This window comes from Orcinus orca, chromosome 4, assembly GCF_937001465.1.
Source record: "Orcinus orca chromosome 4, mOrcOrc1.1, whole genome shotgun sequence".
Lineage (NCBI taxonomy): Eukaryota > Metazoa > Chordata > Mammalia > Artiodactyla > Delphinidae > Orcinus > Orcinus orca.
The window spans coordinates 33,542,396-33,560,240 of record NC_064562.1 but is presented as its reverse complement, the minus strand read 5'-3'; the positions used below and the strand labels follow the sequence as shown (position 1 = coordinate 33,560,240).

Sequence of the window (17,845 nt, the reverse complement as noted above, 5' to 3'; positions counted from 1 at the left end):
TTTCTGGCTGCGGCTAGATCGCTGGGGGGGGGCTGTGAGCGCGGGTCCAGATGCACCTGCCAGAGCTGGGGGCTTGCCGAAGGGCGCGCCGGCCTGGTCTTGAGTGGTCGGAGGTCCAGGAGCCCTCGGCATCCTTTTCTCACCCACACACCCCAGCCTCACGTATTAGGCGTCCCCCCAACAGACGGTGAGCCGGTGGCGGGAGGGTGGAGGTGGACGTAGCTCACCGCCTCGCAATCACAGGAGAGCCAAGCTTCTTTCTCAGCTGCCAGAGAGCACGTAGAAGGTTATTTAAGCCCCGTGGGAGGTGGGAGGGTGGAGGGAATGCGGGGTTTAGGGAGCAGACGGGATGCGGGCGCCTCACTCTCTTTCCCCAGTGCCTGGAAAGCCACCCTCTGGCCACGTCACTCACGCCCACCCGCTTCAGGAAGACCAGACCTCCTCGCCCGGCACCCCTGAGTTCTTATGATTTGCTCTATCTTTGTGATCACCTTCTGCTCTGCTCGCTCGCAGACAGTGGGTCCATGATACTGTTCTTTCCTGTTACTGTTTATCCAGAGGACTGATTTCTGCTTTCTTTGCTCGCCCCGTTACTTAAGTAGATCACTGCCCTGTCTACAGAAACCGACGAACAGTCCTTCTCTCAGATCCCTTTGTAGTTTCCTAAGTGGAGGCCCCAATCTGTACTTCGGATATTCTCGCTGTCCCCAGCACCGTATGGCTCTGCAGTGGTGCTAGACAAACCTGAATCTCAGTTACATACAGTACATACCGGAGATCCAGCCGAGCGCATCTCCCTTCAAGGTTCCGGACTCCGCTTTTACTTTGACAGCCTTGGGTGCTCATTTTCACCACCATTTCACTTGCAGGAATGCCAAAGGCAACAGTGCACTCCGTGGGACCTACCCCTCTTTAGACCATAATTCTCACCTGCCTTGTCACATTAGTTGACAAGACATTTTTAATGACTAAGTGCCCGAAGGCAGAACTCTGCTTCTCCAAATTTTGTAGGGAGTTTCAGCGTAGTGAACTGTACATCCCTGTACAGATAATCTTTCCCATATCTGTGAAGAGTAGATACCCGTGACACCACCAATATTTCAAAAGTAAATAACAATATTTATTGTCTGAAATCTCCAGGACACCTTCTCTGACAAAAACCATAATGAAATCCCAAAACATAAATCTGTGGTTAAAGGGCCCTTATCTTAAATGGGTGAATATATATGCCGATTCATTTAACTTAAGTTCTACAGTTTACTGTGGATTTTCCTGTTCAAAGCCATCCTGTTAGGCTTCTCAATTATAAGAAAAGCATTCCAATCTAGGATAATTACTGCTCTTATTATATAGGAACAGAATGGAACTTAGTAGTAGATGGAAAACAGTGAAAGTCTATGCACTTTCTTTGGGGAAAAGGAAATAGTAGCCATTTTTCTTGGGTTTGGGGAAAATTTTTCATACTAACTCAAAGACTATTTTAAACCTAACCTTGCTTAGATGGAGACTTTTTTTCATCTCTCTCTCTCTCTCTCTCTCTCTCTCTCTCTCTCTCTATCTCTATCTCTGTCTCTGTCTCTATCTCCCCCTCTCCCTACAGCTTGGGGAATTCTGCCTGCCCATTCTCCTTAGGAAGAACAGAAGATTACTACTTTTCTTTTAATTGCCATTGTGTTTGGAGAAGTAAGACAAAAAGGGAATAGCTGCCTGTCACATATGCTTATGACATGGGGCTTGTCTACTCATTTACCTTTGCACTGCTATTGGCTATTATTCAGCTTTAGAAAAATCAGGTACCATTTATTCACTTGGCCTGTGGGAAACTGTGGCAGCCTATCTTTTATTTATTGATCGGGAAGGAAAGGAGGCAACGGGTTAAAGGATATTGTTACTTTTCCTTTCTGAGTGAATTAAATGTGCATGCAACCTTTTCTCTTTGCTTTAGATGTTGAATATTGTATTCTGCTTATCAATATTTCCTTGGAAGAAGAAGGTGCTAGTTTTCTTTTCTAGGGGAATTCTGGTAGTGTCACAGTAATTTTGTCACTGTTTATTGACAGCTTCCTTTTCATGAAGAGATATTTAGTTACTGATTGCACAGTGTAATTCTCTGGAAATAAACCCTTTATTAGAGGGTACTGATTAATGGAACATTTAAACAAACCCATGTATAGTAGAATGAGTAGAACATCAGAGTAGAAATTGTTTTAACTAAAAGAAAAGAAACTATTCATAATTCTGTTTTCTGGAGTTAACATTCAACATTTTGGTCAGTATCTTTTTTTTCTGTGAGTATTTTTTTCTTCATTTATTTAACAGATTGTTATTAAGAACCTACTGTTTCCTGGGCACTAAGCACTGTAGCAATAGCCATGAGCCTTTGCCCTCATGTAACTTTCAGTGTATGTTGTATTTGTTGGCATACAGTAGTTGCTTTTTCCACTTAATATATTATGGAATTTCCATCATATCATTAAATATTCTCCTTCAGTGACTTCCATATCCTGGCTATTGTAAATAATGCTGCTATCAACATTGGGGTGTGTGTATCTTTTCATATGAATGTTTTTGTTTTCTTCAGATATATATCCAGCACTGGAATTGCTGGGTCATATGATAGCTCTGTTTCTAGTTTTCTGAGGAACCTCAATACTGTTTTCCACATTGGTTGCATCAATTTACATTCCCACCAACAGTGTACAATAGTATTTTAGCATATAGATATTCCTTAATTTATTTATCTAATCCTTTTTGTTACACATTTGGATTATTTTTAGTTTTGTCTGTAATTATAAAACAACAACATGAGGAACAGTCTTGTGTGAATTCTTAGATGACTTCCAATGACGTTCACCTTGTGTAATTCCCTCCTCTGTGAACATGATAGGATATCATTCCTATGATTATATTATATTACATACAAAAGGAATCTTGCAGATGTAATTTAGGTTACTAATCAGTTGACTTTGAGTTACTCAAAAGGAAGATAATCTGGGTGGTCCTAAACTGACTACATGAGCCTTATATTTTATTTTATTTTATTGAAGTATAGTTGATTTACAATATTATATTAGTTTCATATGTACAACATAGTGATTCAATATTTCTATAGATTATACTCCATTTAAAGTTATTACAAAATAATAGCTACATTTCCCTGTGCTGTACAATATATCCTTGTTGATTATTTATTTTATAAATAGTAGTTTGTATCTCTTAATCCCATACCCCTATCTTGCCCCTCCTCCTTTCCCTCTTCTCAGTGGTAGTTACTAGTTACTCTATATCTGTGAGTCTGTTTCTGTTTTGTTATATACATTCCTTTGTTTTATTTTTTGGATTCCACATAAAAGTGATATCATAGATTATTTGTCTTTCTCTGTCTGACTTATTTCACAAAGCATGATACCCTCTAGGTCCATCCACATTATTGCAAATGGCAGGGTTTCATTCTTTTTTAGGGCTGAGTAATATTCCATTGTATATTTATACCACATCTTTATCCATTCACCTGTTGATGGACACTTAGGTTGCTTCCGTATCCTGGCTATTGTAAATAATGCTGCTATCAACATTGGGGTGTGTGTATCTTTTCATATGAATGTTTTTGTTTTCTTCAGATGTATATCCAGCACTGGAATTGCTGGGTCATATGATAGCTCTGTTTCTAGTTTTCTGAGGAACCTCAATACTGTTTTCCACATTGGTTGCATCAATTTACATTCCCACCAACAGTGTACAAAGTTTCCCTTTTATCCACATCCTCGCCAACATTTTTTATTATTTTTGATGATAGCCATTCTGACAGGTGTGATGTGGTATCTCATTGTGGTTTTAATTTGCATTTTCCTGAGTATTAGTGATGTTGAGCACCTTTTCATGTGCCTGTTGGCCATCTGTGTATCTTCTTTGGAAAAATGTCTAATTAGGTCTTCTGCCTATTTCTAATTGGGTTGTTTGTTTTTTGATATTGAGTTAATGAGCTGTTTATGTATTTTGGATATTAACCCCTTCTTGGTCACATCATTTGCAAATATTTCCTCCCATTCAGTAAGTTGTCTTTTCATTCTGTGTATGGTTTCCTTTGCTGTCCAAAAGCTTTTAAGTTTAATTAGGTTACATGAAACTTAAAAGCAGAGCGTTTTCTCCTGCTGGTGGCAGCAGAGGAAATTAGAGGGGTTTGAAGCATGAAAGAGATTTGACATGAGGAAGGTTCTCTGTTGCTGAAATAAAGAGGTCCACAGGCAAGTACCTGAGGGAGGCTTCCAAGAGCTGAGAGCAGTCTCTGCTCACAGCCAACAAAAAACCCAGGGACCTCAGCCCCACAACCACAGAAGTTGAATTCTGCAAATAACCTGAATGAATTTGGAAACAGATTCTCCTCCAGCCTCTAGATAAGAGCCCAGTCTGACTGACATCTTGATTTCTGCCCTGTAAGACCTGAAGCAGCGGACTTAGTTAAGCCCACCTGGACTTCTGGCTACAGACTGTAAGATAATAAATGGATGTTGTTTTAAGCCATTAAATATGTGTTAATTTGTTACACAGCAATAGAAAATAAATATATTTTGTAAACTAGATTATTTTTACATCTACAATTTTTGGGGGAGGGGATAAAATCCTCAGTATGGACTTGCTGGATAAAACCTATGCACATTTTTAAGGTTGTTTTTAATTAATTAATTTATTTTTATTTATTTATTTTTGGCTGCATTGGGTCTTCGTTGCTGTGCGTGGGCTTTCTCTAGTTGTGGCGAGCAGGGGCTACTCTTCGTTGCAGTGTAGGGGCTTCTCGTTGCAGTGGCTTCTCTTGTTGTGGAGCACGGGCTCTAGGCACGCAGACTTCAGTAGTTGTGGCTCACAGGCTCTAGAGCGCAGGCTCAGTAGTTGTGGCTCACGGGCTTAGTTGCTCCGCAGAATGTGGGATCTTCCCAGACCGGGGCTCGAACCCGTATCCCCTGCATTGGCAGGCAGATTCTTAACCACTGCGCCCCCAGGGAAGCCCCTTTTTTAAGGTTTTTGTACTGTATTGCTAATTTGCCCTCCATAAGCTTTGTACCAATTTATTTAACATAGGTTCCTAGCAACCTATGTTACTGCATCCTGGCAAACACTAGATACTGCTGTTCTGGTAAATAAAAGCAAAAACAAAAAGGTATCTCCTGTTTTGAAGGAAGATTTACATTTCTCTTATTACTGACCATTGTTTTCTTCATTTGGAATTCAGTTGGTAAGTCTTTTTTAGTGAATTGCCTGTTCTTAGTTGTTAGTTAGCTTTACTGTTGACGTAGAGAAGGTTGTTCCTAACATGTAGTACAGCATTTCTCTTGTAATATTTTCAAGGGGTAGAATGATTAATTGAGAGAATGATTAATTAATTGATAGAATGAATATTCTAAGACATATTAGCTGCTGCCATCACTCTCTGCAAAAAAATATCCCAGCCATTGTACTGTGGGAGAATGGAAAATGTCAGCTTCGTTAATCAGGCAGTATTGGTGCCTTATTCTTTGCTGGGGAAAAAGTTTAGCATGTCTGGTTTGTCATTAGAAGTGTGGTTGTTTCAGGAATAAAGATATATTGCATCTTACCATGGAAAATTGTAGATTTGACTACTGTTCAAGAAGGAAAAATATACTGTTAACTTCAGAAAAAAACTATCTTCCTAAACAAACATATCACTATTTTCAATTTGATCAAGATAATCAGTAATCTCTGATGTGTATATTACATTGCTTTATTTGGGATGGGGTAAGGGAGAAAATTCAAGTCACTTTTCTGTAATCCTTGTTATTTGAGATGATAGGGTTTATTTCTGACAAATGAAATAAGGCAGAAGGGAAAAAAGGAAGGAAAGAAGAAAAGAGGAAGAAAGGAAGGAACAGAAAGAAGAAAGAGATTCCCTCTTTCTTTTGGAGAGTAGTTTTGCTTGATTTTTCTTAAGAAATTGGTTCTTGCTACCTACATTTCTGAAGACTGGTGTCTTCCTAATGAGAGCAAGATATTTTTAATTTTTTATTTTGAAATAATGGTAGATTTATAGGAAATTGCAGAAAAATATACAGGGAGGTCCCATATATGAGTAAGATTTTTTTTTTTAGTTGAATGGTCAAATCTTATTTACTTAGAAAGGTCAGACCACCCTAACAGTTGGATATGGAATGTGGTTGCTATTTGTGTCCACAGAATTCATAATGGCTACTCTCCTATGGAGGCCTGATATTGCTTCTTGGGGTGGGGGGTAGGTTTGGATAGGCATTGGAAATGCTGAGTTGGCTTGGTGCTGGGAGCATAGAATGTGCCCCTGTTAGAGGAGCCACACCATGTGATTCAAGGACACTGTAATATAGTGAGAAGAATGTAGACTTGACATTAGAAAGCCTGGATTCTGGACTGCATTCAACCACATTATAACTGTATGAGCTTTGAATCCACTTTTACCTCCCTCCCGCATTGTTTGGAATACAGGAAATAAAGCAGTTTAGAAACTAACACTCTAGGCTCTCATAATTATTTTTAAGACCTTTTTTTTTTGCAATAACAGCAACAACAAAAACTCCTTTACTGGTTGTATTTCCTATAATAAAAATTACTGCTTTGATTTTGATGACCAAGGCAGAGGAATTTTAACAAAGTTTTGTGCAAAAAAAAAAAAAAAGCATGTGTCATCTTGAAACCTCGGAGGACAGAGAAAAATTAGAGGAATGGAGTGCCCACACTCTCACAGGGAAGTAACACGGGTTCATCAAATTAGCTTGTTTCCTTGGCCTGCAGGAGGCCCAAAGACTGTGGTTTCCGGTAGGGGAGATGCTACCTGGGAAGGTAGAGGCGAGCCCACCTGGGGCCCTGTGACTGTTCTCACAGTACTATTTGGCTTAAGAAGAGCTCTGCTTTCAGTATATGTTTTAGGTGGGATTCTTGCTTCTATTCGAAGTACGATTTCATTAAATCTCTGAATTTTTTAGATTGACACAGATGAAAGGAACATTAGAGAGAAGACAATAATGCTAAGATCATCAAACATTTATTGAACACTCTGTAAGGTGCAAAATACTGTGCTAAGTGCTTTACACCATCTCACTGAATGTTCAATTACCCCACGAGGTACGTGCTGTAGTTACCCTTATTTTACCAATAAGGGTGCCAAGGCTTCAGATGGTTAAATAAACTACCCAGGATCACATTCAGTACTAAATGGCAGAGTCACTTGTCAATTCGGGTGTGTCTGGCACCAAAGCCCATCTCCTTACACTATGATAAGCCCTTTATTTTACAGATAAAGAAGTGGAAGTCCTGAGAGGTTAAGACCATGGTCACTCTCATTCTAACTCTTCGTCTAGGTCTTTTTCTGCATTATATCTTCTCAGTAATTTGTTTATTCCTATGCATTTTGTCAAGTATTTTTGGCCTTTGTGCATCCAGCTAATGTGTCCAATTGATTTAAAGTTACTAGATTTTTAAGCATTTAGATAGAATAAGATTTCAATTTTTAAAATTTGTAATGGAATCCCTTGGTTTGATTTTTAGTGAAGCATTTTGTACCAGACTCCTATAAAAGAGACACTGTCTCCCATGTGCTATTAAAAGTTGGACCTTGTGACCACTGTCTGACTGTGTTTTTCTTTTAGAGAAGTCAGAGGGGGCAGTGTGTGACTTCATGGAAAAAATAGCCACCAAAGATCTATCCAGCAGCATTTTTAGTTCTTTAATTTTGGTAAGCTCACACTTTCAAAACAGATTAAATTTGTCCGATTTATTTCAGAAGTATATATTACAAAGCATTCAACGGCAAGTGAGAATTCAAAGTCTCAGAGCAGAGCTAGAGAGCTTTTCACAGAGACACTATTTAGGAGGTAAGCATTTCTCCTGGAAGCTTTAGTTATTGTATTTTTAGAAATATGTTCCCATTCTTTTCATTATTATCAAAAGCATAACTAATTAGTATAAATATCTTTTGATATTCAGTTGACATATCATTGTTAAAATTGTTTTTTTTTTTTAATAGTTCAAGAGATGGAGGATATCGTCAAGTCCTAGAAGGTTTCTACCATTTTCTTCTCCATCCTAAAGAGACTTGGAAATTAATGGGTAACATTTTGCATGAAATTACTGGATGCTTTTCTTCTTATCTCTGAGGCCTTCTGTGGAGAATTAAGAGGAGGTTGAATGCACGCATGGATAAAATGGATCATCTTAAAGGATTGACGTTCCAAAAATACATCAGCAGGACTGGACAGGTTTGACATAATGAGATTTCTATTTTAGCTTGACTTCTGGAACTCCGAATAAACTATAAACTGAGCTACACAAGGTCCTGGGGAGGAAGTTTCTCTTCTAAAATATTCTAGCTGCAGATAACATTTTTCTTATTCAGATCCTTTGAGGAAATTATTTACTCATCCATTTTCTGAGGAGTACGACTATTAGACACTTACCGACTTTTAATACATGAAGTGGAATAGAAAGCAGCAACTTGTATCATACTGGAAAATAAATTTTCATCAAGAAACAGACCCAGAAAGAGAAGACACCTCTACATAAGCACGGGGTGAGATGGCAGAGGCTCCTGTGGATGCCTCAACTCTGCCCGTAACTGTGAAGAAAAAGAAAAGTCTATCCATTGAAGAAAAGATCGACATCATAAATGCAGTAGAAAGTGGTAAGAAAAAAGCAGAGATTGCAGCTGAATATGGAATAAAGAAAAATTCATTGTCTTCTATTATGAAGAATAAAGACAAGGTTCTAGAAGCCTTTGAATCTCTGAGATTTGATCCAAAGAGAAAAAGACTGAGAACTGCTTTTTACACAGATCTGGAAGAGGCACTAATGAGGTGGTATCGAATCGCCCAGTGTCTGAATGTACCAGTTAATGGTCCAATGTTGCGTCTAAAAGCTAATGATTTTGCCCAGAAACTGGGACATAATGATTTTAAGTGCAGCAATGGTTGGCTGGATCGCTTTAAATCCAGGTATGGTTTAGTATTCAGAGCTCAACCTGTAGAAGCTACAGGTGTATCAGTAGACCCTTCAGATGTCTGGCACCAAAACATACTTCCTTATTATTTAAATGATTATCATCCTAAAAATGTTTTTAATGTAAAAGAGACTGGGCTGCTTTATCGAATGTTGCCTACAAATACATTTGCATTTAAAGGAGAAACATGCTCAATTGGCAAGTTATGCAAAGACAGAATAACTCTGGTGGTTGGGACAAACATGGACGGCTCTGAGAAGCTTCCTTTGCTTATCATTGGAAAGAACAGAAATCCACATTGTTTCAAAGGCGTAAAATCATTGCCTGTGTATTATGAAGCTAACAAAATGGCACGGATGACCTCAGTTGTATTTGAACAATGGATGCGGAAGCTTGATGAGAAATTTCAAGCCCAGCAAAGAAGAGTGGTGATTTTTGTTGAATCGTTTCCTGCACATCCAGAGGTAAAAAACCTAAAATCCATTGAGTTAGCGTTCTTTCCGTCTTGTTTATCTTCCAAACTTATAGCCATGAAACAAGGTGTTATTAAAAGCCTTAAAATCAAATATCGACATTGTCTCATTAAGAAATTTTTAAGCTCTGTTGAAGGCAGCAAAGAATTTATGTTTTCCCTGCTAGATGCAGTTGATACCTTGCATCTCTGTTGGAGGGCTGTCACCCCAGAGACTATTGTTAGGAGCTATGAAGAGGCAGGATTCAAATCTCAAAAGGGAGAAAGTGACAAGACAAATGCAGAGACGGACACTGGTCTTGATTTGGTTGTCCATGCCCAGGCGGCAGGAGTGGAATTTCCTGAAGGCTTATCCATAGAAGAGTATGCTGCCCTGGATGATGATTTAGAGACATGTGAAGCAGCACCAAGTGACGATGCTGTATGGACCAAAGAAAGTAAAGCAGATGAAACTGGATTTTATACTTCTGATGAAGAGGATGATGGTGGATCTCTGGGAACCGAACTCCCTTTACCATCAAAAAATGTGGCAATAACCGCTTTAGATACTCTGAAAAGTTTTCTTAGAAGTCAAGATATGAATGATGAGCTTCATAATTCTTTAGCAGACCTTGAAATTTTTATTAACTCTTTATCATGTAAGTAATTATTTATTGTACACCATCTGAAGATAATAGCTTTTTGTAATACATTTTACTATTTAAGGTATGTAAAGGGAAAATACTACTTAAACCTAAAAAATGAAAAACTAGTAATCTTTGGTTTAATTGCAAATGTCTTTAGTCTGAAGAGCAAAGTTCCCTAGGTAGATTAAATAATGAGTAAGTAAATGAAAAATATGAATTTCAATTTAGTAAGGTTTGGGGGAGCAGAAAATGAATTTCAGAGGCCTTGTACTTGAAACATACAGCATATATGTCAAAAATAAAAAGAATTCTCCAGCTGTTTGATTCATACAGGTTGAACTGGTGATTGCTATTTTCTGGGTTTTTTTAAGTTCAGGTCATGTTCTAGGATATTTTAATTTATCTACCTCATCTAAGAAACAAAATATCTATCGGTTAGATATTTAGTTTTATGAACATATATATTCTAACTAGACTTAAATATTGAGTGTTAATTTTAAATTATTTTTCTCATAACTAGCTAATTGTCCTAATAAAAACTATGAAAAATTACTGAAAATAAAATCTGACCCAATTATATACCGATATGATTAAAAATGTGTCTAACTTTCAAGTTATTTCTATATAAGATCAAATAAAAGACTATGACCTTATCAGATTTTTTTTAATCATCTATAACCAGAAGGTGATATGGGTTCTTCCTAAATATTTGTATGTATATGTGTGTGTTTAAATAGAAAAGTACATTATTGAAACATGTATTAAACTCTTACAATATTTATATTTTAATAAGATTACTCTTAAAAAGTAAATATGAATATACATATGCAGTTACTAAAAAAGAAAATGTCTTACGTAGTTCTTAGATAGTTTTCCGATTTTAAGAGCTGAAACTTTTAATCTGTAATGTTGAATTTTTTGGATTTTACTTAATTTTATTTTCAGAAAAAACTGTTCTTTCAGCATATTTTGATGTTTGTTTGTTTTTTTCAAATCCAGTGGGTAACATTTTGGATTAGCTTTCTGTTTGGGGAAGTTTTGTCTTCAGAATGTTTTAAAATGTTGTATGAAATTATTTATATTCCATCCATAAAATAGTCTTTAACCAACAGAAAAATATAACAATGTGTCAGACTTTTCTGTTGTTAAATTTTAAATACTACGTTTATTTAACTTATTACATCTAATTTAGTGTTCCCTTTGAAAAGTATTTTGAAAAAGTATAAAACATTATACAGATGATTTTTATTCTGAATTATCATTAATCTGCCAACACAAGACACATTTGGAAGGAAATATTTATAGAAAGTATTTTTATTTTCCACTGTTGATTTACTTTGCTTTTGAGATTTAGTTACAGTAAGCCTTAAAAATATATCAATGTTAAGAAAGTTTCTTTTAGAGTGAAATACGGATTATTTAAATTTAATTAAAAGCATTTTTATTAATGATTTGATTTAAAATTTTAAAGTGGTGGAATCATGGACTTAAATCATGGACGTTGATCTCTCTTAAGAGCCCCACCTGTAACCAAAGTACTTGGTGTATACTGAGCCCTCAATAAATTTTTTCTCTTTCTTTCTTTACTTCATACCATTTTGATATCAAATATTTTATTTAATCATTCCAGATATTTTATGACATAAGAATTATTATCTCCATTTTTACAGATGAGGAAATTAAAACCTGGAAAGATGACTTGGTTAAAATCTCAGGACCAAAACTAAAATGCAGTAGTTCCCCATCACCTCATCCTGTGTTCTTCTAACTATATACCACAATACTAATTTTCTATACTCTATAAAAGAAAATTCTGTTGTTTTTTTCCCTTGAGTTTAGGGCCCCGAGGTCAAAGTATTTCAGAAAATACCCTGCCTGGATCTTTGCTGATAGCTGTATTCATTAACATCTCTCCTGAGAACATTGTTGCTAATGAAGTACCAGGACCTTTTGATTTGGTAATTCTGTACCACTTTAACACAGAGGTTCCAGTGGAGTTCTAATGAAAATATTTAGAACAACTTTAATATTCCCAAAGTGTTGAAAGTACCTACTCTTTTTTCCTCTGTATGACATCATCCATTTTCTACTTCTGGGGCATAATAAATCTAAAGGTGATAAAATAAGACAAGGCTCCTATAAAGAATAAGCAAAAGATGCCTGCAGATTTAAATTCAAAGATAACTTGTAAGTTGTTGATGACGTGCATGCTTCTGTGTAGTTTACAAGATATATAGATTTAAATCATTCTCAGAACAAAAGTTTTAAAAAGTCACTTTTCCTAAGACAGTCACTACTGCTTGCCTCACTCCTGATTTATCTTCTCTATACACAGTCAGTACAAAGTTGGGACTAAATGTCACTTGCCTTTTCAAAGAACTTGATTTACAATTCACTCATTTTTCAATTAAATGTGGCATTATTTTCATTATTCTTCCTTATAAATTCCTACTGTTTCAACAGTGTTTTTGCCTGTTTCTACTTCATCAAGCAACAAATCTTGTGTTGAATTTGGGACATGGTTTCACTCCACTAGTAAGAGGATAAAGCAGGACAATGAGTAAATCAAGGCCTGTGGGTTTCATGTTACTTGCCTGGCTTCTTATTTGGACCTAATATCAAATGTTAAACCTCCCTCTTAGTGTATACAAAGCAGTATAATTGGAAGGGGGAGTAAAGTAGGAGAGGAAGAGTCGAAGGAGAGCTTGCCATGCAAACATGTCAGATGTCAAGAGAAGCCCTCTCGATCACTGGCCCAGCAGGGGCATGGTAGAGACAGGCAGATAGAGGTTTGCCTCTAGGAAAGACGACACCACACATCTGCCCAGAGGTTCAGAGTCCAGTGGTGGGCTGGATCTTTGGGGGCACTAAAAGCTACTTGGGCCGAGGACAGAGTGGTATAAGGCAGCCAGGCAGCTACCCTAGCTGCTGAGAGAAGATCCCATGAGAGAAAGGCCTAGGTTAGGGGCCACGATATGCATACAATTAAGTTCTCAGAAAACATTTCATTCGCTGGAATATATTAAATCTGGCCCTAGTTCTATGCTACCTTGCGAAAGACATTTCATTTCTCTGAATCTCAGTTTCCTCCATCCATAAAATGAGACTGACACTTCATTTGAATTTATTTTGAAGATGAAAGAAAAATTTGCATGTGAATGCCTTTAGCAAACTCTGAAGTGTTCCAGAACTATAGAGAATGACCAGAAAGGTGCCTCTATGTTGCTACTCCCAGATATGCTCAAGTATTAATATTGTGGTCGCTAAACACCACTGACAGTTTTCTCATTGAGATTCTTCTGTGCAGTAAAACAGAAAAGCCAACACTTCTAGAAATATGCAATTCATCTGTAGAAATAAAAAAATTATTTCCTTTTTGAATGAGGGAATAAGGAGACTTTGAAACCTTCACTTTTAAAAAAACGGATCCTCACGGAAAGCAATTCAATAAAATAAGTACTCATTGTAAAGTAGCCCTTTCTAAGTAGCCCCTTCCATCACCACGCTAGCTGATTTGATTGTACTCTTTCCTTGGCCTGTGATTAACTTGTGTAGCTGAGGGTAACCCCGAGTCGGGGGCAATACTAATATACACACTGCTAGTGTAATCTGCTTGGGTTGCCATAACAAAATACCATTGACTGGGTGGCTTAAACAACAGAAACTTATTTTCTTACCGTTCTAGAGGATGGAAGTCTTGAAATCAGGGTGCCAGCTGGTCAGTTTATGGTGAGAGCTCTCGCCTTGGGTTGCAGACAGTTGTCTTCTTACTGATACTCATGTGACCTCTTCTTTGTGCCAGCACAGGGAGAGAGAGCAAGTGCTAGCTCTCTGGTGTCCCTTATAAGAGCACTATCCTGTCGCGAGGACCCCATCTTCATGACCTCATCTAACCCTAATTACTTTCTTAACGCTCCATCTCCAAGTACCATCACACGGGGGAGTTAGGGCTTCAACATATGAATTCTGAGTCATTCGTTCTGTCCATAACGACTACCTCGTACCGATGAAGGTACAGTTGACCCTTGAAAAACACAGCTTTGAATTGCAAGGGTCCACTTAGATGTGCATTTCTTTCACTAAATACATACTACAGGACTACACTGGCCCCCAGTTGGTTGAATGCATGGGTACAGAGAGGAGACTGTAAAGTTATACGCATATTTTCAACTTCCTGGAGGGTCGGTGCCCCTAACCCACAAGTTGTTCAAGGGTTAACTGTTCTCACATATTAATTTAGTTTTCAATTTGCTATAAACTAAAAAGGCATGCATATTTCAGAACTTGTTAATTAGCTGTAGCTATTAGCAAAGACTTTAAAGTTTATGAAACCTTAAAAAGAAATGGGAACATATTTCATGTCCTTGAACAAATGGACTCAACTTTGAAATATGTCCGTTTTCTCCAAGTTAATTTTCAAACAAAATCCCAATGCAGGTTTGCTGAAAAGTTTGCAAAATAATTCTGATTTTTATCTGGAAGAATAAAAATGTATCAATATCTAAGGAATTCTTGAAAAATAAAAATAGGTGTATTTGACCTATAGCAGAAGTTTAAACGGTATAGTGTCGGCAAGGGAATTAATAGGTCAATCAAAGGAATAATGTATGATGTCTAGAAAAAGACAAAGAATTTGCATATGATAAAAATAGTTTTTAATCAGTGGTGAAAAAGATGGATTATTAAGTAACTGGCACTGGGGCAACTGGTTAACAATATAGGATTTTTTAAAGTCATATTCAAAATGAATCCTAGAAGGATTAAACTCTTAAAAGGAAGGAAAGAAAGCAAAAAAGGAAGAAAGGAAGGAGGAGAGGAAAGGAAAAAGAAAAACAGAAAGGAAGAGAGGAAAGAAACTTGCAAACACCAAGAAAAATATAGGTAAATGTATATATTTTAATATTACTTCAACGGAGATCTTTTAAAAAGTATGATACTCAAGAAAAGTAGTTGAGTATTAAAATACTGATAAAGTATGAAAATATTTTCAACATCACTAGAAATCAAAGAAATGCAAGCAAAAATGGGATATCTTTTGGGGGAGGGCGTAGCACATTAGAAAAGGTTATAAAGAAGGATAATACCAAATGTAGACAAGAGCAGAGAAAAATGGGTGCACTGTTGTTGGGAATATAATTTGGTACACTCTGTTAAAATTATAGCTGACATGTATTAAATGCTTACTAATTACCCAACTGTTCTAAGTGTTTTGCATATGTTGTCTCACTTAATCCTCAGAATACCTCCAATTATTATCATTTCCATTTTACCACTGAGAAAATTTAAGTACAGCTACAGCTAATAAATAACAAAACAAGGATTTAAACCCAGAAAACCTGACTTAGAAATATGTTGTACATGATATAAATTCATCCTAACAAAACAAAGATATTAAGAATATTTGTTGCAGTGTATACAGGACCATAGTTCCTTATCCAAAGCCTTGGGGGCATATATGTTTCAGAATTAAGAATTTCTCAGATTTGAAAAAGATAATAATGCATATACTTCATATTATATAACACCCCCTGGGAATACTATGGCAGCATCCCCAAACAATAATTTTGCGGTGAATCATAGTCACATGAAGTCAGATATGTAAAGATTATAAATAGCTTAGTAGCTTCCTAGTTTTTACTGCCAAATAAGTTCATGTCAGGCCAGCTTTTACCACCACACAGGTTACAAAAAGATTTTCAGAGCTTTTCATGTTTCAGAATGCAGATAGCAGATTGCAGTCCTATAATTGCTTAAAGCAAAAACAAAAAAACAAAAACTATTTGAAGGTTTTTAAGAAAATTGATTATGTGTATGTTTACGTTGATGAAACATCAAGGTCTAAACTTCTTTAAAATTTCTTTTACTTGTGTGTATATGCAAATTTTCTTGCTTGAACTGAAGTGGATATTTTCTAAATTCAACTTGCAAATTCTGGAACTAAAATCTCTGATTCTCCTTTTTGAACATCTTACTGTTACCACAAGGCTAGGAAGTTCCTGGCCAAGTGAAACAGAAACTATACATAGTATCGAACTGGTGAAAAACTAGACTTGCTGGTTTAAGGTACTATAAATTACACGTTCATCTTCGCTCCTTAGTCCAATACAAGTCCAAAGAAGTCAGCTTCCTGACTTCTTTGATAGGAAAACTCTTAGCCAATGTGTCAGGGAGAAAAGTCAGAAGAATAGGAGCCCCATTTCACTCCACTTTTACTTATTTTTTTCTGAGTCATCAAATCCCAACAACATCACGTTTTGCTTTTTAAAGGTGGACTCATATAATCCCTTTATATCCTTCCAATAGTACCTATTAAATATAGGCAGGTTGTTGATATGATTAAATATTTGCTCAATTGGGAAACACAGTGACGTTACAGATAGTCTTGTTTCCTGTATTAGGAATAAAGACCACGTTTTGTTTTGTTTTGTTTTCCCCTAACTTCCTCTTTGTATGCCACTAAACTCTCCTGTTGTTAATGCAAAGTCATAACAGCATTGCTGGCTGGTGCCACGCGTTATTTTCTATATCGCAAAATAGATAACTCAGCACGGAGATAAGAGTCATTTTCATGTTATTACCTGCCCCACTGAGCACAACTGCTCCCATAGAAAGATCCAGAATTGCATCTCTCAACACTTGTAGTGGTTTGCAGAGAGATATTTGCCCCACCCCTACACTCTAAATATCTACGAGAATTTCATACTGTTTATTGCAATGAACAGTTAATTCCCAAGTAAAATTAAACCAAACAAATTAGTTACCAAAAAAGTAAGAAAGAAAATAAAGCAAATAACACCAAAGAACTCAGACCTATGCACTGCAACCATTTTAATTGTTGTAAAGTCACCCAACAATAAACTCGGTAAAGGAAGACTGATATACAATATCACAAGAGAATAATCATTAATTTGACATACTCTAATTTTTAATTTAAAAATATGGGAAAGTATATACAATAAAAATATCTACCAATTTACATAATATGATGTTTGCTTCAGGTTACCATATATATCCTTTATTTTATTAATTTATTCCTAAATATTTTATAGTTCAGTTGCAACTGTGAATGGAATAGTTTTTTAATTTTTAATTTTCTGATTATTACTAGTATAGAGAATAGTGAATGATTTTTGACTATTTTATATCTAGTCACATCATCAAAGTTTCTTACTAATTCAAGTATGGTTTTTAGTCAGATCATTTCATTATTTAAAATTGGGATCACTTAATCTCTGTGTTTTTTTTAATTTATACTAATTATTTTATTTTTCTTGTCGCTACTTCAAGGCCGTGAAATAGTCCTCTGGATTTTCTTCTAGTAGCTTACAAGCTTTGTTTTCATATTTGGATTTATACTTTGTGTGGTAGAGGCAAGGATCTAATCCTGTTTTCCTAAAGGGAAAGTTATCACCCTATCTGACTAGTTTACTCTTTTGTAATGTCTTTTCTATTTATAACAAGTTCCTGCACCTGCACTGAGAGGTCATGCTGAAGAGTTTAAATCCCACAATGTCTGAGTAATTTCTAAAGTGAAATTAAATTTTAAACCAGAAGACAATTAATATTTAAGTGGAAAGATTGTTGTTTTTCTGCTGCTAAATGGAAATGGGGGCTTGTGGACAAGTAAAGTTTAATTTTTTAAATTTTTGTCTGCATTGGGTCTTCATTGCAGCACGCAGGCTTTCTCTAGTTGTGGCGATCAGGGGCTACTCTTCATTGCAGTGTGTGGGCTTCTCATTGCGTTGGCTTCTCTTGTCACAGGCTCTAGAGCAC

The 17,845-nt window shown here is 36.5% G+C and overlaps 1 protein-coding gene and 1 long non-coding RNA gene across 7 annotated transcripts in view; both read left to right on the top strand.

Annotated features, from left to right (window-relative positions):
• Positions 1 to 17,845, top strand: part of LOC125964229 (uncharacterized) — a 165,427-nt gene that overhangs the window by 35,059 nt on the left and 112,523 nt on the right. The window lies entirely within an intron of this gene.
• On the top strand, positions 15 to 11,668 carry TIGD4 (tigger transposable element derived 4). Of its 6 annotated transcripts, none has more exons than XM_033403365.2 (3): positions 15 to 187; positions 7,763 to 7,853; positions 8,012 to 11,668. In XM_033403365.2, the coding sequence occupies exon 3, from the start codon at positions 8,554 to 8,556 to the stop codon at positions 10,090 to 10,092; it is 1,539 nt and encodes a 512-aa protein (XP_033259256.1). In that variant the 5' UTR covers positions 15 to 187; positions 7,763 to 7,853; positions 8,012 to 8,553; the 3' UTR covers positions 10,093 to 11,668. The 6 variants fall into 6 exon arrangements, with proteins under 6 accessions (XP_033259256.1, XP_049565055.1, XP_033259236.1 ...); XM_049709098.1 differs by having other exon boundaries at positions 8,006 to 11,668; XM_033403345.2 differs by having other exon boundaries at positions 6,966 to 7,853.

Bases quoted from the DNA above. Each gene is read 5' to 3' on its own strand.
- TIGD4 (XM_033403365.2), top strand. From the start codon at position 8,554: ATGGCAGAGGCTCCTGTGGATGCCTCAACTCTGCCCGTAACTGTGAAG.